Source organism: Salvia miltiorrhiza, chromosome 7, assembly GCF_028751815.1.
Source record: "Salvia miltiorrhiza cultivar Shanhuang (shh) chromosome 7, IMPLAD_Smil_shh, whole genome shotgun sequence".
Classification (NCBI taxonomy): domain Eukaryota; kingdom Viridiplantae; phylum Streptophyta; class Magnoliopsida; order Lamiales; family Lamiaceae; genus Salvia; species Salvia miltiorrhiza.
The window spans coordinates 21,576,662-21,600,615 of record NC_080393.1 but is presented as its reverse complement, the minus strand read 5'-3'; the positions used below and the strand labels follow the sequence as shown (position 1 = coordinate 21,600,615).

Here is a 23,954-nt window from a genome sequence, read left to right as displayed (position 1 = left end):
AACAACAGATATATAACGCACTTAGCACGTAGGAGACTTAAGGTTTTAAAACCCTCTTTTAGAAAATGATCTAGTTCGGTAGAACCAGGTCAAAGCAGTTTGTTCTTGCGAACAACCTGCTCTGATACCAATTGTTGGGTCCTGGATGGTAACTGGTGTATGGGAAGGGGGGAATACACCAGTAGGCTATTTTTCGTAAAATTCTTTTGTTATGACTGAAGAAGTATCGACTGATACTAAAGAGTTTGATTGAAGTCAACAGTTAAAGAAATTTTTAGTTGAAACAAGGATGTAGACTGATACTGAAGTAATTTCAGTATTTTGATTTCAGTTGGGCTTAAAGCTTTAACTGATAATCCACGTAAGGCTTCAGTTTAGATTTTGAAAACAGAGAAGTGTTATGAATCTTACTAATTATCTAAAGATTTATCAGTTAGACTAATAACACCTGCATCGGAAAATTAAACTTAAGAAATAGCCTTTGTGATTAACACGTTGTCAAATTAAAGTTTCACTTTGTGATTTATCAGTTTCAGTTCTGTAAAATGTTTGCTCACTGATAAGGAAGATAAAACTGAAAGAAATAAACAACAAATGATTTTTACGTGGGTCGGAACAAGTTCCTACGTCCACGGTCAGTTAAACACACCGACAATCACTCTGGGCTTGTGCTTACGGGTGCACAACAAACCTTCAACTGAAACAAAGTTTCAGTGTCAATACACTGGATTGGACTTCTTATCTCCTTCTTAACTCGCAGTTGCAAAGACTACACTTGTCTTGCTTGCGGAGGCTAAGAACTCTTGAATTCAGACCACTGTCTCGAACTCTCTCTCTCTTAAACTCTCTCTTCGCTCAGTTGTAAAGGGTTCGAATTATCAACTAGATTACAGAGAACAAACAGGCTCTCTGTAATCGGGAACTTAGACTTTGAATAATACAAGGATTTGCCTAAGGAATAAGAGAATGTAAGTAATCAGTGAACTAATTTTAGCTTTGAGTAGGGGTATAAAATCGGGTACCCGCGGGTACCCTACCCGCAAAATGCGGGTATCAGCGGGACAAAATCGCCCGAAACCCCCACCCTCACCCGACCCGCCTGCATGCCGCGGGTACCCGAATACCCGCTGCGGGTATGAGGGTACCCTCAATTTCCCGCAAGTTCTTAATTGGTTTTAATTGTGCGGGTATTTTGTTCCGCTGGAGGGTATTTCTTGTCCTGCAATGTGCGGGTACCCTATTTACCCGCAGGAATTTTTCTATAAATTAATTACCATTCAAATCAATTTGAACTCAATTTTAAAATAAAAGTTACATTTTTAATATAGTATAGATAAATATAGAATTGTGACAGTACGAAGAACTGAACTGAAATTAATTATTAAAATCTACCTAATCAATTAAAGCCCCAAACGTATGTTTGAAATATTGGAATGCATAGTAAATGCATCCAAACGTATGTTTGAAATATTCTCACATTTTTGTACTCACAGTCTATATATATATATTTTTGAAACCATACTCACAGTCTATTAAATGCATATATAATATTGAGGTGGTCTTGGGGTGAAATTGTGAATTCATGGCTATTTTCCTTTCCTGTAGTGTAGGTCGTAAAATTAAATTAATTCATAAGTATAAAAATTATTAAACTGAAAATTTAATTTGCGGGTATGCGGGGCGGGTGAGGGTATACCCGATACCCGCAACCCTATTTTACACCCCTAGCTTTGAGTATTCTGTTCTTCGATTCAAACTTTGAAGGCAGTGAAAAGATCGAGTTGCGATTTTGGCAGAGGTTCAGCTTGAGTGTTTGAATCGGTGTCGATTGCAGATGTTCCTCGAGCTCTATTTATATGCGAAGTCTTGAATAGATTCGTTGGCAAGATGGTCTTCAAGAATTCATCCGTTATGAGAGAGATTTGAATTTGGCTGAGGCTTCAATCTTCGAGGTTCCTAATTTGGTGAGGAACGACGTCTCTAGGTGCAGGAGCATGGTGCCTCTGAAAAGTTTGCACCAAAAAGAAATGCTCTACAGGAAAGGACGATCTTCAATATCTCTGCATTTAATGTGGCTATACTTTGTGTGTACATGGCTTCCTTTTAACTTAAGAACTCCAGTCCGAGGAAGAATGTCAACTGATACTTGACTTGAGTATCAGTCCGCTAATTCCACGTGGCCAGCATTAGCTAATCAGTCATAACTGATTCTCCAGTGAGATCTTCGTCCATTTAATACATCAGCATTTGACTTTGATCTTTTCACATGCTGTCTTCAGTCGAGAGATCTTCAGTCTTCAGTCTTCAGTCATCTGGCCTTCAGTCTTCAGGACTACAGTCTAACTAGAGAACATGAACTCTAACACTTTAGCTCGAAAAGTTCTAGTCTATAAAAAGAATACCTAAGAGTTTTGGTATTATCAAAACTAGGGCTATGATATTTCATTAAGTTCCCAACACAAGATATAAGTTTAAATTTTTAAAGTTTATGCTTAAAGAACCATATGGAAATGAAATTGACACAGCTATGGCTACTAGTGTGAATGATGATTTATATTCTTTGTATGATGATTACAAATCCTTGTATCAACTCAAGTGTTCATTCCATGGAATTTGATAAATCTTATTCACATCAAGAGCATGACACTCCTAATTTATTGGTGGATAAGTATGAAAAGCAAGTAATGTTTGAAGGAGATGATGAGGCTAATAATTTGGATGTTTACTTGAATGAGAAAGAAAGAAAGATGTCTAATGTGATGAACTTTGATGTGTTAAGTTGGTAGAAAGTTAATGAGCCTAGGTGTTAGGTCCGGATGGTCTCGAATAGGTGTATGAGGGGGGGAATACACCTATGGACTATTTTTCTCCTCTAAAACAGAGGGATCTCAAGATAGAGATCAAAACGAAACTTTACAAGCAAACTAAGACACCTGTTAACAGAAAGGAGTTTTGACCAAACATGCTTGACGACTGATACTGAAATACTCTTCAGTAAGGAGTTATCAGTTAAGTCACTGGAACTTAACTGATGCACGTTAAGGCTTCAGTCAAGTTTGCTAAGACAGAGATGTTACAAGTCTTCCTGACTATCAGAGGATAGATCAGTCAGACTGATAACATACGCAGCGGAAATAACTTTGTTTCGTAATAGCCTAGGTTGAGCATGTTGCTAGTTTTAGGTTTCTCTTTGTAGTTAATCAGAATTCAATCGGGTTGATTCAGTCAATCGAAAACCGAAAATTAGCTAGTTCGATTTTCGCTCGATTCAAAATCTAAGTATCAATCGATTGATTTATTTTTTAATGAACCGATCGATCGATCAATTTGAGAAAAATTGATTGGTCGGTCGGATAAACCGACTGATGGACGCCCCTACTAAGAATTGGGGGATGCACTAGGCCTTACAACAGTGCAACGCATAGTCGACGCTTGAAAGCCCATTTAGCAAGCTAACATAAATGGGCCTTTCTCGAAAAATATGAATTTGATCTCGTGTGGGCCAATAGCCCATATATAAGACATTAAATTGATAAGAGCATATAGTATATTACACTTAACCTTAGCCTAAAGGCCAAGAAAGGTATGGGCAATGGGCTTCCTTGGACCTCATGTTTACATCATTAATTTTCTTCTTGTCTTACACAATGAGACTGGTGTGGGATAAACTTTCTCGAATCCTAGCTTCATTCTTTTCTCACCTTACTTGGATAAAATATTCAAAAGATAAATTAAATTGAGATAACAAATAAAAAAATAGCCAAACTTTGAAGTGATAAATTACTATTAATCCCTTATTTTTGTGCCAATATATATGATTCTCCAACATAGTATTAGTAAAACCCTCAACAGCCTACCATAAAAGATGTTTATTAAAAAAAAAAGATGTTTATTATTCGAAAACATAGTACTCTCTCCGTCCCACGAATCTTGACACGTTTTTCTTTTTGAACCGTCTCACGAATCTTGACACGTTTCCTTTTTTGGCAATAATTATTATCTTCTCTCTCCTATTTTATCACCTTTATTATATTCTCTTTCCTACTTTATCACTTTTATTACCTTCTCTCTCCTACTTTATCAATTTTATACTTTATTAATTACACACTTAAAACACTAATTTATAACTCCTTAATTCCCGTGCCGAACCCAAACGTGTCAAGACTCGCGGGACGGAGGGAGTAAATTAGTAAGAACGAAGTTTTCAGATATTGGGCAGAATGGCCGCACTATAGCTCTGATCGAAGAACCTATTCCACACCATCACCCCTCCATACTTTTGCGAAGCCTTGATGACCGGCAGCACCTGCGAGTTGAGCACATCTGGGGGGATGTATCCTGTGCCCGCCGCCGCCGTGGAGGCCGGCACTCCCATGAACACCTGGCCGCCGGGCACCGCCGCCCACTGGTTCCACCTGGCCAGAACACCGTCGATGCCGCCGCTGTAATCACACTGCTGATTGTTGTAAAACTGGACCCAGATATAATCAAAAAGCCCGGTTTGGATGGCCGCGTCCAAGACAGCATCCGGGATGGGGCACTGCGGCGCCGCCGATAGGTACACCTTTCGCTGCGCGTTGTACCCCGAGAGGGCCCGGGCCAGCTCGTCCCATGGCTGCCCCGCGCCCATCTCGATGTCGAAGTCGATGCCGTCGAGGACGGCGTCGCCAAGAGGCCTGGTGCCGGAGCTGCCGCCGAGGTAGGAGTTCCAGAGGTAATCGGCGACCTGGGAGGCGTCGTCGGCGGAAGCGAGGGAGTAGGTGCCGATTTGGCCGCCGAGGGAGAGGAGCACCTTGATGCCGAGGGACTGGCAGGTCCGGATGTCGTCGCTGATGCCAGTGCAGGTGCCGGCGGCGGGGTTGCAGTGGCCGGCGAGGTTGAGGGAGGGGGTTTGGCCGTTGCCGAAGACGTTTAGGAATGCAATGTTGACGTATTGGTAGTTGCCGGAGTTGCATGCATCGGCGAGGGTGCCCTCGTTGCCGTTCTGGCCCCAGTAGGTGGCGATTCCGGCGGCTTCGGAGGAGGTGAAGGTGGTGAGGATAAAGAGAAGGAGGAGGGAATAGGAATAGGATGCCATTTCCAGTTTAGTTGTTGCTGAAGAGAGTTAGTTTGAGTTTTTATAGAGCTAGGAACGAAGCTTGGAGTTGTGGAAAATATACGTAGATACTCTTTACGCCAAATAATGTAAAGTCAAGCCATCGCAAGACCAAAAATATTGACGCCGTCAATTGTTGTTTGTGGACTTCATTACTTCTTCGTTTATTCATTTAACTAGAAATTTGATGTCATGAATTAAGGATATAGGCGGCAATAATGGTGTTAAGAAAAGTATGCGGATACGTGTTAATCAAATTCAAAAATTTATTATTTCTGTCAAATCTCATTGTCTTGATTTATTTATAAGTGCAACATGAGATGTTATCTTATCCTTCAAATACATATTTTACTCGGATTTACTCCTTTTAATTGTTAAGATTCACAATTAAATATTTGTATTTTCATTATTAAGGTTCAGTTCAGATTTGACTGTTTGCAGCATGGGAGCAGATTACCCAAAAAATCCCTGGGAACAATGAAAAAAAAAAAGATATCTCGGTAACGAAAACTATAGGGGGCTGTATTGGCGAGATCCAACGGTGAACAGCTGCCCAAAAGAAAAACCGCCTGGAAGTCCGAGGACCTTTAGTACTGTACTCTACCCCCGAAACAGCAGCCTTCGCGCCAAGCAAGACCGCCCTTGTCCCTTTCCTTTCTCCATTATTTTTTCAATCTAATGCTATATAAGATATGAATTAAATAAAATCAACTTAAATAATACTATCAACGATATTAAGATATATATTTCAAAATTTTAATCCATCTTAATATTGAATTATCATGTACTATTTTTTTTATTTAGTCTAATTCTAAAATATAAACGCATCTTACAAGCATAAATAACGACTTAGAAGGTATTTGGCTGAGCTTATAAGTGCACTTCCAGTGGAAGCTCTTAGAGTCGGATTGATCTGGGTTCTATGAGCCCCCTTCGCGCCTAGAGCAGATCGAAGCAGCATTTTGGGAAGAGCCGGGTGAGTAGAGCTTCTATGTGGGGCGCGTGCATGCAATGCACTCGCCTCATTTATTATTATTATTATTATTATTATTATTATTATTATTATTATTATTATTATTATTATTATTATTATTATGTAAAACCAAACATAACGTGAACCTTGTTCCCCAGTGCACCTTTAGATTTCCAAAGCAAAGGCCACTAGGCCAGAGCTGCATCTTTTCACACAGGTTTTGTGTTGCTTTGCTGATTGGAAGACATATAATCCCTTGGCCAAGGGAAACACATATTGATTTGAAGGCCTCCTCATCTTATGGGAAACTCCTCTTCCATTTCTTCCCCCAAGCTTATAGAGTGGTACATGAATTTGGTGGAAAATATCCATCTTTCAACTTGAAATTAGTAGTATCATCCAACAGAATTAGAGTTTCATAAATAGTCGTGTTAGTAAATAGACTATATATGTGATGAGCAATCACCACTGACAAAACCTCTTGTGTCCTGTCCTGTCCATCCATTTAAGAACTAAGTATCACGTCACAAGCTCCAACAATTGAAAAGCATTTACACACAGGAGATGCAAGTCTCATCCTCTATTAACTAATTAAAACTCAACCATATGAATTTATATAAATACACCACAATCATATGATATGATTTTCCTCACATGCCAATCAGCTTACAATTGACTCGTCTACTGATCCTACCACTTGACTCGAATAAAGTAAAACAATCTTATGAGACCTTACGATATAAGACTTCAACTCAGGCCACAAGCTCGTAACACAAACTTGGACATACAAATAATGTCAACTTACATCAAGGCACATAGTTATCTCAAGTAAGAGATCAAATCCACCATGAGACAATCAATGTATTTAAAAAGTAATTTATACATTCAAACCACCCTCTCCTAGATAGCTCTTTCTCACCGACAAGGAACATAATTGGGAAAGAGGAAGCATCTCAAAATCGGGGCTACCATCACTTATTATTATTATTATTATCTAAAACCAAACATACCCCAGTGCACCTTTAGATTTCCAAAGCAAAGGCCACTAGGCCAGAGCTGCATCTTTTCACACAGGTTTTGTGTTGCTTTGCTGATTGGAAGACATATAATCCCTTGGCCAAGGGAAACACATATTGATTTGAAGGCCTCCTCATCTTATGGGAAACTTCTCTTCCATTTCTTCCCCCAAGCTTATAGAGTGGTACATGAATTTGGTGGAAAATATCCATCTTTCAACTTCAAATTAGTAGTATCATCCAACAGAATTAGAGTTTCATAAATAGTCGTGTTAGTAAATAGACTATATATGTGATGAGCAATCACCACTGACAAAACCTCTTGTGTCATGTCCTGTCCATCCATTTAAGAACTAAGTATCACGTCACAAGCTCCAACAATTGAAAAGCATTTACACACAGGATATGCAAGTCTCATCCTCTATTAACTAATTAAAACTCAACCAGATGAATTTATATAAATACACCACAATCATATGATATGATTTTCCTCACATGCCAATCAGCTTACAATTGACTCGAATATAGTAAAACAATCTTATGAGACCTTACTTATAAGACTTCAACTCAGGCCACAAGCTCATAACACAAACTTGGACATACAAATAATGTCAACTTACATCAAGACACATAGTTATCTCAAGTAAGAGATCAAATCCACCATGAGACAATCAATGTATTTAAAAAGTAATTTTATACATTCAAACCACCCTCTCCTAGATAGCTCTTTCTCACCGACAAGGAACATAATTGGGAAAGAGGAAGCATCTCAAAATCGGTGCTACCATCACTTATTATTATTATTATTATTATCTAAAACCAAACATACCCCAGTGCACCTTTAGATTTCCAAAGCAAAGGCCACTAGGCCAGAGCTGCATCTTTTCACATAGGTTTTGTGTTGCTTTGCTGATTGGAAGACATATAATCCCTTGGCCAAGGGAAACACATATTGATTTGAAGGCCTCCTCATCTTATGGGAAACTCCTCTTTCATTTCTTCCCCCAAGCTTATAGAGTGGTACATGAATTTGGTGGAAAATATCCATCTTTCAACTTGAAATTAGTAGTATCATCCAACAGAATTAGAGTTTCATAAATAGTCGTGTTAGTAAATAGACTATATATGTGATGAGCAATCACCACTGACAAAACCTCTTGTGTCTTGTCCTGTCCATCCATTTAAGAACTAAGTATCACGTCACAAGCTCCAACAATTGAAAAGCATTTACACACAGGAGATGCAAGTCTCATCCTCTATTAACTAATTAAAACTCAACCAGATGAATTTATATAAATACACCACAATCATATGATATGATTTTCCTTACATGCCAATCAGCTTACAATTGACTCGAATAAAGTAAAACAATCTTATGAGACCTTACGATATAAGACTTCAACTCAGGCCACAAGCTCATAACACAAACTTGGACATACAAATAATGTCAACTTACATCAAGGCACATAGTTATCTCAAGTAAGAGATCAAATCCACCATGAGACAGTCAATGTATTTAAAAAGTAATTTTATACATTCAAACCACCCTCTCCTAGATAGCTCTTTCTAACCGAGAAGGAACATAATTGGGAAAGAGGAAGCATCTCAAAATCGGTGCTACCATCACTTATATTTCTTTAAATGATTGAATATTTTTCAGTGATTAAAATATCATATCTCCCACCCCTCACTTAACAGAATGTTATAAGAAAAGCTGATAAACATTGATACCGAAAAAAATCTAAGGACTAGTACCAGAAAATATACACAATCAAAAATTTACATAACACATTAAATCTTTTGCTTTAATCACGGAAACAGGAAAATCAACCACAGCTTGACAATATCCAACTGGAAAACCACCATGAATCTACCAGAAAATAAGTCAATAAAGGTAAATGATCAACTATATATGTAAACAGAGAGCACCTTCAAGGTTTATTTTTTTGCCAAATTTTAATTAAATTTTTAGAGAATGCAATCAACATCCGAAGAAAGGTAGCCCAAGAACCATGGGATAAACCTATATACCAAAAGAATCCGTAGTTGGAAATAAGAAGTAAAAGTTGATGCATGCACCCGAAATCCAGGAATGACAGTAGATCATCATGGTTTCTGTGATCAAAACTTCCCCAATAATAGGACAAGGGATATATATTCACCAGTAATCACCACATGAGCAAATGCCATTTTCAAAATGGTGATAGCGGTTCGTATCCCTCACTGTGATCTGACGGTCAGCAATCTTGGAGATGAACTTGATAGCAACATGGCAATCCTCACAGACACGCAGATTCTTAGTAACCCTGATTGGCGTGTGTGGGCTGCTATTGATGAGTGCAAAGACAATGGCCAACTTCTCACTGTGGACTGCTAAGTGGTTCTCTTTTTCCTCCTCCTCCACATCATGCAGGGCAGTGTCTGTTTTAGGAACGTAACCAGCTTCTTTTATTTTTCCCACCAAGATATCCAACTCTTCATATATCTCTTTCGATTGCTGGTGTGATCTATCACCAGCAAGAAAAGTGTGGACTTGATCACGGAGCTCAACATTGCTCACACCTGGTATTTTCTTTATTCCTCTATCCTTCATGATTGATCGAACCAAAGATACATCCCTCCATCTCCCAGCCTTAGCATAGATGTTCGATAACAGAACATAGTAACCAGATTGGTTTGGAGCCAATTCAAATAGATGATCAGCTGCTACGACCCCGATATCCATGTTATTATACACATGGCAAGCATTCAACAGAGCTCCCCACACTCTATCATTGGGCTCCACCGGCATCTGCTTAATATGAGCATAGGCCTCATCAACCCGACCAGCACGGCCAAGTAGATCAACCATGCAAGTAAAGTGTTCAACTCTTGGAACTATCTCATATCTTTCTGTCATCATTCTGTAATACTCACGCCCTTCTGCCAATAACCCCGCGTGGCTGCAAGCTGAAAGAATGGAGACAAATGCTATAGAATCCGGGACAATACCTAAGTCCTGCATTTGGGAGAATAACTCAACAGCTTCGTGACCTTTCCCACTCCTACCATAGGCAGACATCATCGAAGTCCAAGAAACAACATCCTTGATCTTCATCTCTTCAAATACTTTCCTAGCTTCTAATAAGCACCCACACTTAGCATACATATCAATCAAGGCATTCTCCACAGACAAATTAGGTCGCAGCCTCTTCAACTCAACATACTCGTGGATTCTCTTTCCTAGTGATAGAGCAGAAAGATCACCACAAGCCGGAAGAACACTAGCTACAGTAATCGAATCAGCTTCTATCCCTTGAGCTCCCATCTCTAAGTAGAGGCCAACTGCTTCAGCAGGCATAGAATTATTTGTATACATTGCTATCACTACATTCCATGCCACTAATTCCTTCCTCACCATATTCGAGAAGATTTTCTTCACAAACATGACATTTCCGACACTAGTATAAGTCACAGCCGGAGAGAGGCTAGCCATTGTGCCAGAATCATGCTGCACACCTAACAACTCCATTTCTTCACACACCTCCAATGCTTCATCAAACCGCCCATTCTGCGCATAGCCCGCCACCAAAGAGTTCCAAGACACACTATCCCTAAACGGCATTCCATCAAAAACCCGCCTAGCCTCCACCAAATTCCCACATTTCCCGTACATCGCAACCAGACCATTACCAGTAAACAGAGTCAGATCAAGACCTTTCTTTACAGCCGGAGAATGCATCTGCACCCCAAACCTGATATTATCCGAGGCCGAGCAGGCTTTCAGAACACAAGGAAACGTGTAATGATCGGGGGCAACACCCGAAGAAAGGATGCTCTTATACATCAGAATCGCATCTTCATACAAATGATTATTCACATAACTTCTAATCATGACATTACAAATGACACTGTTTCTCTCGGGAATTCTGTCGAACACCATGCGGGTGACATCGGGTTTGCAGCACGCAGCGTAAGCTCGCATGAGCTTGATGGCCAGGGACGTGTCCGAGCACAATTTGGGGTCGGAAATGATCCGACCATGGATTTTTTGTAGGGTTTTGATGTCTGGGTACTTGTCTAGTGAATGGATGATGGAAGTATCTGCGTTTGAAGTGCTATTTAAAACATGGCGTGAAAGTATGCTACGGTGTTTAACGGTTTTCATTCAGCAAATAACTGCTTTCCTAAAACTGACTTCTTAAATACAAATTACAAACTATATATTAATGTAATTCAAATTGTTTCGCTAAAACCGACTTCCTAATGAAAATTTTCCCGGAGTTTCTCGTTTCTTTTTGTACAGCTATAATTTTTTCATTTAAGGGGAGTGGTTTGGTTATTGAATTTGAAGTGCATCTTAATTTATTCATCCCAACGTGCTACTTTACTTTCTTTTTTTCGAGAAAAAGTTTATTACTTAAATTAGTACAATTATTTATTAGTGTGCTGGATAATATTATTATCCCACAAAACAGGGTGATCATACTCACTCATGGACGTACATCCCAATTTCTTCATTAATTTCATGGCGTAATAACATTTAAAATAGTTTATCACCAGAAAAGTCAAACATAATTGTTTGTACACTTTTTTTAGAGTCCTACTTGTTTGTATACTTGTTAGTTGTTTGTATGTAAAGGTTCCCTTAAAAAAAATCGACATGTTATCATTTAATTATGGGATTATTGCCAGAAAATACATATACTTTGTCAATTTTTTTGTTTATATCATGACTTTATAATTTGGCCTGAAAATACATCAATTTTCAATTTAATTGCAATTATAACATGACTTTATAGTCTGGTCAGAAAATACACAAAATTTCAATTTATTATCAATTATAACATGACCTTATTTAGATTATTTTTCATCATAGATGTATTAATATTTATTGTATTTATATTAAATTTTTATGTATAAAATATTTTTAATTGATTGATTAATTTTTATAAAAATTAAGTTAGATGATTAATTATTTCATAATATATAGGGTAGGGTTAATATAAAAACCCCTCTTAAGATGAAAACTAGGAACCAATTTAAAGTCATTGATTTAAATAAAATAGAGGGCTGGGATTAAACTACAGATGCACAATTTCGATTGCATAGATGCGCAGTTTCAATTGCATAGATGCACAATTTCGATTTGCTTGAGTATTTTGCATTGTTGGTTTCAAATGCATAGATTGCATATTTTTTAAGTGCACAGTAAAATATAATAGATGCACAGTTTCTTTTATTGACTAAATCCTAACCATTAGATCTAATATTTAAAAGGTCAAGATTAGGTTCCTAGTTCTCATTTTAACAGAGGTTTTTATTAGAACCTCTTCCTATATATATATGTATGTATTTTTAAGCCATCAATATAATATCTTGTTATATATATATATATATATATATATATATATATATATATATATATATATATATATATATTTGATTTTAATATTCTATTAATATTATATATATATATATATATAATAAGTATTTATTTATTTAAATTGTGAAATTATAAAATATTAGGACCAATTAAAAAAAATACGTACATATATAATAGAAACTGTGTTAAAAAGTTAATAATATTATATATTATTTACATATAGATGTATATTTATCAAATATATATGTATTTATATATAGTATATTGTGAGATGAAAAGAAAATTAAAAATATTTAATGTATTAAACTTGATATTATTATACTAAATTAATTACAAGGTCATGTTATAATTGAGAATAAATTGAAACTTGGTGTATTTTTGGCCAAACTATAAAGTCATGTTATAATTGCTATTAAATTGAAAATTGATATATTTTCTGGCCAAATTATAAGGTCATGATATAAATCAGAAAATTGACAAAGTATATGTATTTTCTGGCAATAACCCCTTTAATTATATAATATTTCTTCTGCCCTAATAATCGCATCTAAAAAAAATGAGACATGCAAACTGAGAAAATATAGATAAAATAAATAAAGAAAAAGTAAAAAAAAGGATAAAATAAATGAGGAGAGAAATAAAAAAAAATAGACAAATAATTTTTTTTTTTTTTTGGATCGGAACATTATAAATAAGTCGCTTAAAGATGAAATTTGAGATATTATTGTGAGAGATAGAATACGTTTTTCATGTAAATTTCAACAACTTCAAATATATTTAAATTTTTAATGAAGGTGTGATGGGACCCACGTCCCACGGCATGCAGCAGTTGACGTAGCCAGACTTTTCAGTCAGGGGGGCCCAAATACTCTCTTGGTTCCAACTAACTTCGTAAATATTTTTTTTTTACCGTCTCAATTAAGAATTAAGATGATCAATTTTCTTATATGGAATAAATATATATAAGCAAAAAAAAATCACTTATTCACTTTATTATCAAAGACACTTAAAATACTAAGTTCTTAAATTTTCTGTCGAAAATCAACTTAGCTGAGACGAAAAAAGTAATAATCATAATATTATAAAAGACTCCGAATATATAGCAATTTCAATAAAATCATAATGCTACATTAGTTGCACCATAATATTACAAAAATAAAAATAAATATTCTACCATCATAAAATTTCTCTTCTATTTAATTTTCATGTTTTGAAATCGCTACATAATCGTTTCATTAGTACATATTTACAAATTCATCATTTATGATGTAAGATATTAGACAATCATTCGATAGCGTATCTCATATACGATTGAGTAGAGAGAAATTAGAATTATTACTAAAAATAATACTAATATTTATGTATTTATTATTTAATATTAAATATAAAATTACTAAAATATCCTTAATGTTTTTAAAATTTTCAGTGGGGCCCAGTGCCCCCACTGCCGCCCCTCTAGCTACGTCAGGTGGTGTTTGTGATTAGTTTTAGCTATGAAAAGAGTTCTGAAAGTAAAAGCTAATAACTAGTGCGTATCTTCTTCAAAAACAAACTAGTGTATCGAAATCAGTTATTGTGGCATGTGGTTTATGTTATCTCAAAAAAGAAAGTTGTTGTGGGTTTACATAAATACATCAAAAACAAAACAAAAAATGAATAGCAGAAATTGAAGTACTAATCTTGAAAAGGAGAAATTGAAGTATTTTAAAAGAAATGAAGTGAATACAACTAAATATTGATATGAGACTTCTAGAAGAGACAACTTGGCATAATTCGATCACCTTCGTACATATGTCCATGTGTACATGTGCGTGCTTGGGTCACCCAAACAAAATACTCAGATACAATTATCGATCTTACGTGATATTAACAACCATTTTTAATTAATAATAGGTAGAAAAGTAAACCACGTAGTAATAATGAATTAATGATATTGTATTGCCTACGAAAGACGAGAAAAAAAATCCCCTTAACTTGTAAATTGGGCTATTTTGAAATGAATATGAGCAACATTAAGCACATTGTTAGATTAGCAGCTTTTTAGGAGTAACCCACTCTTGCATATTGTTGACCAGCTTTTTCTATAAAAAAAAATCATTATAATTCATCTCCGGCGGCCACCGCGTAAAGACGAAGAAGATGTCCAGTTTTCCGGCAGTCGAGAATATTTTGGGTGTGTTCTTCTTCGGTGGTGGTGGAAGTACCAGCACGTGCACTCCCACTCTTGGCGCGCCATTACAGCACCACAACTGCACTCTTCTATAAACAATTTACCCACAATTCCTTTCCTTCATTTATTGCTCGGTCCCCCCTCCAATCATTTCTTCACCTCCTACCCTCAACCAACTACTCTTCATTCTTCTATCCTTAATCTCTCTCCCATCTTCATTTCATCTCTCTGTTTTTTTTTTTTTTAATTATTTTGTAGACTAACTGCAACGGCCGCTTTCATTACATTCTGAATTCTTGGTCGTTGCGTTTGTCTGTGATCTCAATAAAGTTCTCTGCTGTCTGCGTTACACTTACAGGTAATTATGTTTATTTCTCTCTCTACTCAACTTTTATGAGCCGCTGCTGCACTTTTCTTCAATTCTATGCATGATTTGAGATAGTATTGGTTAAAATTTCGAAAAACAAGATAAGAAGATCCCCAGGAAGTTGAAGATAAAATAGAGAGAAATACACACACTCTATGCTTTTTTTCTCTGCCTTTTTGTCTCTAATGAAACCTAACTTTTGGATTTGGTTGGTTGACCTAACGTTGCTTAGAATATTCAAAATAACGGCTAACACATTCATGTGGTAAATTGAATGATGACTACTGTGTCTCAATTCCGTTTCTATCTTTAATTCTTCTTCTTTTTTATCGTAAATCTTACAGCCATGACAGAGAATGAGATCCACACTAGTATTTGAGCTTCTTTCATATATATCATCATGTGTAAGGCGGAAAGAATGGGCGTGAATTTGATCTTCTCAGCAATTCTGGTGTGTGCTGTTATGTTATCGCCTGCAAGAACGGAGCCCGTTGAAGATAAACGGGCTCTGCTGGATTTCTTGGACAACATTCACCACTCACGGAAGCTGAATTGGAACGAGACGACTTCTGCGTGCAGCAGGTGGACTGGCATCGCGTGCAGCTCTGATAATTCAAGCGTCGTAGCAGTCCGGTTGCCCGGCGTGGGACTCGCAGGCTCCATCCCTTCCAACACGCTCAGCCGTTTGTCTCATCTTCAAACCCTGAGCCTCAGATCCAACGCCCTCACTGGCTCCTTCCCTGCTGATCTTCTGCAGCTTCGCGATTTGATCGGTCTTCATCTCCAGAGCAACAGCTTTCAGGGTCCGCTGCCCTCGGATTTCTCTCTCTGGAAGAATCTCACGGCGCTCAACTTGTCGGAGAATGATTTCAATGGGAGCATTCCGTCTTCACTTGCGAATTTGACTCATCTCACTCTCTTGAATCTCGCCAATAACTCTCTCTCTGGAGACCTTCCTGATATCAATCTCCCCAGCCTCCAGTTTCTCGACTTGTCCAACAACAATCTCACCGGACTCCTGCCTCATTCGCTCTCCAGATTCCCGAGCTCATGTTTCTCCGGCAACAACTTCTCGTCTCCGTCTCCGTCTCCGACTCCTCAGCCACGGATGAAGCATTCATCGAAATTCAGTGAATCTGCCGTCCTGGGAATCATCATTGGTAGCTGTGTGGTGGCGTTTGTGTCGATTGCCCTTCTGTTGATTGTCACAAACAGAAAGGGGGATGAGGATGGTGAGATCTTAGCCACTGCAAAGAAAGAAAAACCGGTGGCTCCCGAGCACAAAGATGGGAATAGCAAGCTTGTATTTTTTGAAGGTAGTAATCTTGCATTTGACCTCGAGGATTTGCTGAGGGCCTCTGCGGAGGTGCTTGGGAAGGGCACGTTTGGGACGACATATAAGGCAGCATTGGAGGATGCCACCATTGTTGCGGTGAAGAGGTTGAAGGAGGTGGGCGTTGGCAGAAAGGAGTTCGAGCAGCAGATGGAGGTGGCCGGAAGCATCAAGCATGAGAACGTGGCTACATTGAGAGCTTACTACTATTCAAAGGATGAAAAGCTTATGGTTTATGACTATTACAATCAAGGCAGCGCCTCCTCCTTGCTACACGGTATGTAAACATATACTTGGATATACATATGTAGGTATTGGTAATGTGAATGGATTATTAATCTTGATGATCGCTCGTGCAGCCAAGAGAGGTGGCAACCGCCTTCCTTTAGACTGGGATACGCGCCTCAGGATTGCAACGGGTGCAGCGAGGGGTATCGTGTGCATCCACTCACAGAGTGGAGGGAAGCTTGTCCATGGAAATGTGAAGGCCTCCAACATTTTTCTCAACTCCAAGCATTTTGGCTGTGTGTCTGATCTTGGGTTAGCGACGGTGATGAGCCCGGTTGCAGCAGCGCCAGTGACGCGGAGTGCTGGCTACCGTGCACCAGAGGTCACGGACACTAGGAAGGCGTCACAGGCGTCTGATGTCTACAGCTTTGGAGTTGTACTGCTCGAGCTTCTGACTGGGAAATCTCCGGTTTCTGGGTCCAGTGGTGAGGAGGCTGTCCACCTCGTCAGATGGGTTCAATCTGTGGTTCGGGAGGAATGGACAGGTGAGGTGTTCGACGTGGAGCTGCTGAGGTATCCTAATATAGAGGAAGAGATGGTGGCGATGCTGCAAATAGCCATCAGCTGCGTGGCCAGAGTGGCAGCACAGAGGCCGAAAATCGGAGACGTGGTGAGGTTGCTGGAGGACATTAGAGGAAGCAGTCAATCTGCTGGAACCAGATCTCCAGCTTCAACTCCGGCTCCGACGCCTCCTCTCACGGGCGTGGGATCACCTTCCAATCGTGATTAGATTCTTGCTTCTAAGCTTTGTTAACCTTTTTTTTCTTTTACTACTATTCTTCTTTAATTCTTAACTTACAATTTCACCAGTTCTTGCGCTAAGTTACTGGTCATGGCTTAGTTCGTATTCTTGATTTTCTTTGACAATTCGCTTGTTCATAAACCCTGATTCAGTGCAAAATTGCAAAAGGTTCATTTATATATTACAAGTTCATTGATTTTCAATGTTATGCCATCTCACTGTGCAGCTCGTACTTTTTGATTTTACTCGGGAATGGGAGAAAATGAAAATTTTATTTTGACCAATAAATGTCAACATGAAATTGGTTTAATCTATGCTGATAACCAAGTTGAAACCATCTTACTTGCGCCATGTTTAGTTCAAGATTAGTTCTACAAGCTAAATATACACTTTAATTTATATTCAACTTGCAGATGTTAAATCAACAAAATATGGTTAAGAAATAGTAATCTTGCAATCACAAAACAACAAATTTCAAAAGAGAAAAATTGTGTGCAATGCACACAAGGGGGGAAATTCAATAATCAATCGAATTTACTTTAGGTACAACAAATAATAAATTGAGCATCTTCTTTTCTATGTTGATCTACTATATACCACACAAGTTCTGCATTTCTTGCTTGTCAAAAACAAACAAGATACATGAAACAATTCAATAAGGCCAATGATCGTGATTGGGTGATCACAATTTTTACGACTCTGCGGCAACAAACATACTTCCTACAAGTATAAGACATCCACATCGAATGGGCAACTCATTTCTGAAGAATTCTTGTTTTAACACCACCTAAGATAGTGCAAGGAAAATATCAAAATCTAAGAAAAGATTGGTTGGTTTCACCAACTACTAAGCAGAACCAAAGCATATACCACATAAAGTCTACTGCATTAAATTGAAGACAAGTAAATTTTAAACAAACCTTCTACTTCCTCAAATTGGACTGTCTTCACTACTTCTGCAGCTGCATTGTACTCAAATCTGCAGGCATTGAAATAAACTTGCAGTTAGAAGAAGATCAAGAGCCACTAGAAGCTCTATTATTTGTTCTTTATTTTATAGTGCACAGGGAGTTTAACTTTTATATATATCTGGTTTAGAGCACATAACCAATCTTCTACGGTCCTGGAAACAAAGATAACAGAGAACCTCAATCTAACAATGACTAAACTCGAGCAATGTGTCTTACTCTAGGGAGCATACAAGTTTGCTTTCATGTTCCATGGCACTAGTGCAATACAAGAAAACCCATATTCCAAAGTTTATAACTCATAGCACACATAACCCACAGATGTTATGGTTTGTCAACTCATTACCAAAGTCCAAGAGTACCAAAAAAGAAGAAGCAAAATGGAGCAGTGGCAAGTACTTCTCAGTCAAAAGTATGATGATTTTCCTCAGTGTTGGAGAAGCAAAACAGAAGAGTATAAGTAGTAGGGAGTCTCCAACACCTTACAAGAGTACTATTCCAAGTGTGTAAGAGATCTAATCTGGTTCTATTATGTTGATAACATAAAAAGAGCTACCTGAACAATCAGAGCAGATAAATGAAGATAAATCAATCAGTTTACCTGTTAGATAAGGCAACCTCGAGTTCATAGTCCGAGGCACTCTTTGTAGCATCCACTAAGACAGTCACTATTTCTGTCTTTCTAGTACTAGCCATGAGTAGGTCATATTCTGTGGGAATAATAATGGCAAAGAAATTGTCGCTTAGTTCACTTAAGCACAGTTTCTCAACAGCAGCAAGGGCTATCCTTCTTTTTAGTGCATCAGTATCCGGATCCGCAATGTAGATGGCAAAATCAGTTATGAGAAGTATACGGCGTTTCATCTTGCCCGAGCCAGTGAACTTAATAACTTTATCAGCAAACAGGACTTTTCTGTCACCTGCAAGATGATTCAATAGGGCACACTTGAGGTAAACTTAACTACCAAGGCACATAGACATATAATCTACACTTACATACATGTCAGAAACAAAGTGGAAAAAAAATGAAGCTTTAACTGGCTGGGTAGCCTAATATACAACACATCTTTTGGTTGCCGCATAACTCCTAGCAACTATGAAAAGAAAGCCTATTACTCAGCAGCCCTATATGTAATCAGCAGCAACTCAAAAGGGCACCAATATTGTAACAAGCACCAGCATGTTTACGTCTAATTTCTTAATCTGTATCCATGAAATCCTTTTTTCCCTGTGTTCTACCACTGCTACAGTTGTCCGAGAACATGACTAGGGCCGAGAGCATTTCTTGACATTTGTCCCAAACTTGGAAAATATGAACCAAAAACCCAGATTCAAGCACCTAATTAGTAAATAGTAAAAGAAAAAGAAAAAGAAAAAAAAACATCATCTAATGTCCACTATGAACAAACTGAGTGCACTATAAGGGGAAAGCAAATCAAAAAATGAATGCCTGAGTCAAGAGGCTGCTAAAAATGTGAGTTCCATGTATGTATAAACAACTAAACATATATTACGTACTGAAAATCATTCCATGCCGAGAAGAGCCTCTAAAGTCGTACCAACGCTTTGTATTGTTCTTATTCACAGATGCACAACAGTTGCACATTAAAAGCTTCCAAAATCAACATTAAGCCATATCCATTTCCGCGAATCAGTAACTTTGGCATCCAGATATAATCTGATTTATGATACTAAGTTTAACTCTGGATTAATGTCGAGAAAAATCTCTTCTCACACCATAACAGATTCAATCTCCGGTATCTACCTACCTCGAAAAACCGCAAAATTATACCCTTGTAAATTCTAATAATGGAGAATTCGAAATGGTCAGTTTCTCAAACTAACAAATTGACATTAAACCAAGCACCCACGAAAGACCAATCAGACAATCGACCAAAACAGAGATCCACAAAATCACTGGAGAAATCAAACCTTGTTTCTCGAGAATCTTCATAAGATGAGGTCTGGACTGAACATCGATATAATCACCCTGATAATCACGAAGGCGAGAGGCTTTCCGTCTAACTTTGACTCCCATAAAGGGCTCTAGATCCTCCGTCAAATTGCTGTTCGACGGCTGAAATTTCAAGCCGTCGTTGCTTTCGTCTAGGGTTTCGTCGTCGCCGTCATCGTACCGAGGCTCTGAGGTATCGATTTGGATCTGACGGCTCGAGTTCAATCGCGACATTTGCAAAATTCTCTGAGAATGAACATAAAATATTCTAAATATGAAATGCACAACCACTAGGCGGCGGTGAGCTGAACCTCCTTCTGTCGGTGGCCGTAAACGCCGATATGACAGGAGAACAACAACAAATAACAAACCCAACTCCAATAATAACTATTGACTAGTGAATTTAAAGTAGACGTGGTAAATAAAATCTATACACTCTCTCTATACTTTAAAAATAATTCTACGACGAGCAGAGAAAGGATATCACCATCAAAATAGTGTTAATAATTAAAATTAATTATATTATTTGTGACGATAAAGTCCCACCAATTCTTAATTCCTAATTTCATGTTTAGTGAATTTAAGATATTCTTAATTTATTTGATCAAAGAAAAGAAAAGGATATTCTTAATTTAATATTATCTCAAGTGAATTTGAAATACCAAATTCAATACTACATTTGATCTCAAGTGCCGAAAGGACATACTATTCATGAGATTTATTATCCACCATTTTTATATATGGATCTTCTATATATTGTGGTTTTTCTTCCTTGTGAAATTTACTAACAAACATTATCTTTGAACTCAAAATCTGAAGAGAAAAATCGTCGTTCCTAAACAAATAAAAAAATCTAAACATAAAATGAAGCAAACTTTGTTGCTTTCACCGATAGTGGGATTAGTGTATGGACTATGGAGCCCACACGAACCAATGAGAGGGTGAATGTCGACATAATGAATATCCCCAAAAAACAAAGAGAAAATTATTCTCCAATAACTTTTTAGGGAAAAAGAATTTAATTATCCATCAACCAGTGCGGTACCCTCATATAAAACTCATTTTTTCTCAGGTCACACAAACAATCCTCTGCAAAAATATCACCATTTCTCCTTCTTTTGCTTAGCGTTAATTTTTGTAAATCCGGCGGGGGAAGCCGTTGTTTCTCTCAGGTATTACGTCCAACTTGTCGACTCTGTTAATCTTATTTTATGATTAATCTGTGTTTTTTATTTTTCCGAGATAATTTGTGTAATTTTATTTGAACATGAGTGATCTGTGGAGTTTGTTTTGTTGGATCGTAGTAAAAGGCTCATGGCATCCAAGAGGATCTTGAAGGAGCTCAAGGATCTTCAGAAGGATCCTCCTACCTCTTGCAGCGCTGGTATGTTTCTATTTCTCTTTAACGAAAATGATATTGTTTGGAGCTCAGAAGAAACGGAGAAAAACGCACAGTTCCCATTTGTTTGGTGGGGAATCTGCGTTTTCTTTCATTGTTTTCTGATAAATTTATTGGTTTGAATAACTTGTTTTTACTAGATCTTTGCGAGATAATTTTAGTTTGTTGTTTCGTTGCCGGTTCATAGTTCTTAGGTCGTTCCTAGGTGGTTTTGGCATGGAAAGCTCATTCTTGTATGCAGGGCTTGATGTTTCGTTTGGGCTTTTGCGGCTTTACAAGTCCTTTTTTCTTTTTTAATTGTCTTCTTCCGTTGACGGCAGCGAAATTGGCCTTTTTCTGTTTTGGGAGAGGGTTCCTTCAGGTGGAAAAATTCAGAAAAGAAATAGCCATCCAGTTTTTATTATAGAAAAGGTTTATTAACTAAAAATATACTCCTAATTTACAGCATTTTATGTATTCTCTTTCTACAATTTCAAGTATATCATTGCTGCAATTTAACAAGTTTTGTTGTATCTTGTCAGTGGTTATCTTAGAATTACGCCTAATTTTGATTTGGCATAGTTAGAACTTAGAAGTAGACCCTTTCTTGCAATCTTTCCGAAGAATGAAAGGAAATGTAGAAATGTAGTAAATGATTCTCTGAAGATGAATCCACCTTGAATGCGACTTATACTTCTCTGGCAGTGGCATCTATTTTTGTAGGTAAAATGAAGTGTCATCATGCACAATTTTGCGTAATGCCCAGTTTTGTTAATCCTGAGTCACCCTTTAAACTCAAAATGCAATTCATTGTCTTGAGAATTTAAAAACAACATTCGCATTAAACTTACTGATTTTTTTATTTCTGTTGAATGAGTACTTCATAATAATTTACTTTATTCAAATTTTATATACTGTGTGTATATACTTGTCCACGCGCATGCTTTTCTTGTCAGTTAACCTTTAGTTATCAGTTCTGGATATACGTTGCTACCTGCCCCCTATCTGATTTATGCTCTGATCATGTCAATGGGATGTTCTGCGTTTCAGATCTGTAATCCCGAGTTGTCTTCCTAATGACTTATGTATACTCTGCATATTTCAGGTCCTGTTGCTGAGGACATGTTTCATTGGCAAGCTACCATTATGGGTCCTCCAGATAGTCCATATGCAGGCGGTGTTTTCCTAGTTACCATTCATTTTCCTCCAGATTATCCTTTCAAGCCTCCTAAGGTGCATGAGTTAACGTATTTGTTCTCTCTTACTTTCTTTCTTTCTTTCCGAAGAATGCAAATATCACTAGTGTATTCTTCATATTGGTGCTTTCAGCAGCCATACGTACTTAGTTTCTGTCAATCAAAATATTTTTTTTTTATGCAATCACATTTCACCAATTCTACAGGTAGCTTTCAGGACAAAAGTTTTCCACCCAAATATTAACAGCAACGGGAGCATATGCCTAGATATATTGAAGGAGCAGTGGAGCCCTGCACTAACCATTTCCAAGGTTCGTTCTCATCAGTCATCATGGCTAAGCTCTGCAATGTATTGAGTTTAACTTTTACCAGAAAACGTCTGATTGAATGGATCCTCTCACATCAGTTGGTTGTTATTTTAAATTATACTTGCTGAAGGAGTCAAATTTTATTTTAAAAAGCAATCCGTGTTTCCAGGTGTTGCTCTCGATTTGTTCTTTGTTGACGGACCCAAACCCTGATGACCCGTTGGTGCCTGAGATTGCCCATATGTACAAAACGGACAGGACCAAGTATGAGACCACTGCAAGGAGCTGGACCCAGAAATACGCCATGGGATGATGCTGCTGTTTTGGTATCATTATGGTCTTACATTTATTTAACTATGTTTTTCTTTTCCTTTCTCAAAAAATTTATAATTGTAAGTGTGAAATAGTCTAATCGGTCTTTCAAGTCCTAAATTTGGACGTAGTCGGAGAAAGGGAAGACACATGTTGCTTTCAAAGTGTTGTATATTTATTGAACTTGAAAAACATTTACATCTAATAGTATCTCGTGGGTGTTGTCCCAATTTCTTCTTGCCTTGCCTACTATCACTATGTTCAAATGTTATTGAGGGGAAATGGCTATGTTGTGTTTCACCTTTTCAAGGCTCAGATATTATTCATACTCGAATCCAAACACAATCAAATACTAACAAAAATATAAATATCCCTATAGTTAGGAGCATGGATTAAAATATGAGTACCAGAAAACCACAAGAATATTTGGACATTTACGCTCGTGAGAAATATGGATTTTAATTTAAGTTAAAGATAAAAAACGGATAT

General features: G+C 37.5%; 5 protein-coding genes and 1 non-coding gene across 6 annotated transcripts; 2 read left to right on the top strand and 4 right to left on the bottom strand.

Moving 5' to 3' along the window:
- Nucleotides 1-3,387: 3,387 nt before the first annotated feature.
- Nucleotides 3,388-3,587, bottom strand: LOC130996445 (U2 spliceosomal RNA). Its single transcript, XR_009092618.1, has one exon. It is a non-coding gene; the product is annotated as a U2 spliceosomal RNA (small nuclear RNA).
- A 168-nt stretch (nucleotides 3,588-3,755) lies between these two features.
- On the bottom strand, nucleotides 3,756-5,107 carry LOC130993409 (acidic endochitinase-like). Its single transcript, XM_057918288.1, has one exon. It carries the CDS (start codon nucleotides 5,075-5,077, stop codon nucleotides 4,205-4,207), a length of 873 nt encoding a protein of 290 aa, XP_057774271.1. The 5' UTR covers nucleotides 5,078-5,107; the 3' UTR covers nucleotides 3,756-4,204.
- A 3,741-nt stretch (nucleotides 5,108-8,848) lies between these two features.
- On the bottom strand, nucleotides 8,849-11,414 carry LOC130993406 (putative pentatricopeptide repeat-containing protein At3g49142). The gene has a single exon (XM_057918284.1). It carries the CDS (start codon nucleotides 11,229-11,231, stop codon nucleotides 9,243-9,245), a length of 1,989 nt encoding a protein of 662 aa, XP_057774267.1. The 5' UTR covers nucleotides 11,232-11,414; the 3' UTR covers nucleotides 8,849-9,242.
- Nucleotides 11,415-14,369: 2,955 nt separating this feature from the next.
- LOC130993404 (probable inactive receptor kinase At4g23740) lies at nucleotides 14,370-17,552 on the top strand. Its single transcript, XM_057918283.1, has 3 exons — nucleotides 14,370-14,977; nucleotides 15,331-16,596; nucleotides 16,679-17,552. Exons 2-3 carry the CDS (start codon nucleotides 15,387-15,389, stop codon nucleotides 17,335-17,337), a joined length of 1,869 nt encoding a protein of 622 aa, XP_057774266.1. The 5' UTR covers nucleotides 14,370-14,977; nucleotides 15,331-15,386; the 3' UTR covers nucleotides 17,338-17,552.
- A 269-nt stretch (nucleotides 17,553-17,821) lies between these two features.
- On the bottom strand, nucleotides 17,822-20,965 carry LOC130993407 (uncharacterized). The gene is made up of 4 exons (XM_057918285.1): nucleotides 20,250-20,965; nucleotides 18,919-19,237; nucleotides 18,270-18,328; nucleotides 17,822-18,136 (listed from the first exon to the last, which is right to left on the bottom strand). The coding sequence occupies exons 1-4, from the start codon at nucleotides 20,503-20,505 to the stop codon at nucleotides 18,105-18,107; spliced, it is 666 nt and encodes a 221-aa protein (XP_057774268.1). The 5' UTR covers nucleotides 20,506-20,965; the 3' UTR covers nucleotides 17,822-18,104.
- Nucleotides 20,966-21,161: 196 nt separating this feature from the next.
- Nucleotides 21,162-23,703, top strand: LOC130993408 (ubiquitin-conjugating enzyme E2-17 kDa-like). The gene is made up of 5 exons (XM_057918286.1): nucleotides 21,162-21,443; nucleotides 21,576-21,655; nucleotides 22,755-22,882; nucleotides 23,052-23,156; nucleotides 23,323-23,703. The coding sequence occupies exons 2-5, from the start codon at nucleotides 21,586-21,588 to the stop codon at nucleotides 23,464-23,466; spliced, it is 447 nt and encodes a 148-aa protein (XP_057774269.1). The 5' UTR covers nucleotides 21,162-21,443; nucleotides 21,576-21,585; the 3' UTR covers nucleotides 23,467-23,703.
- Nucleotides 23,704-23,954: the final 251 nt, after the last annotated feature.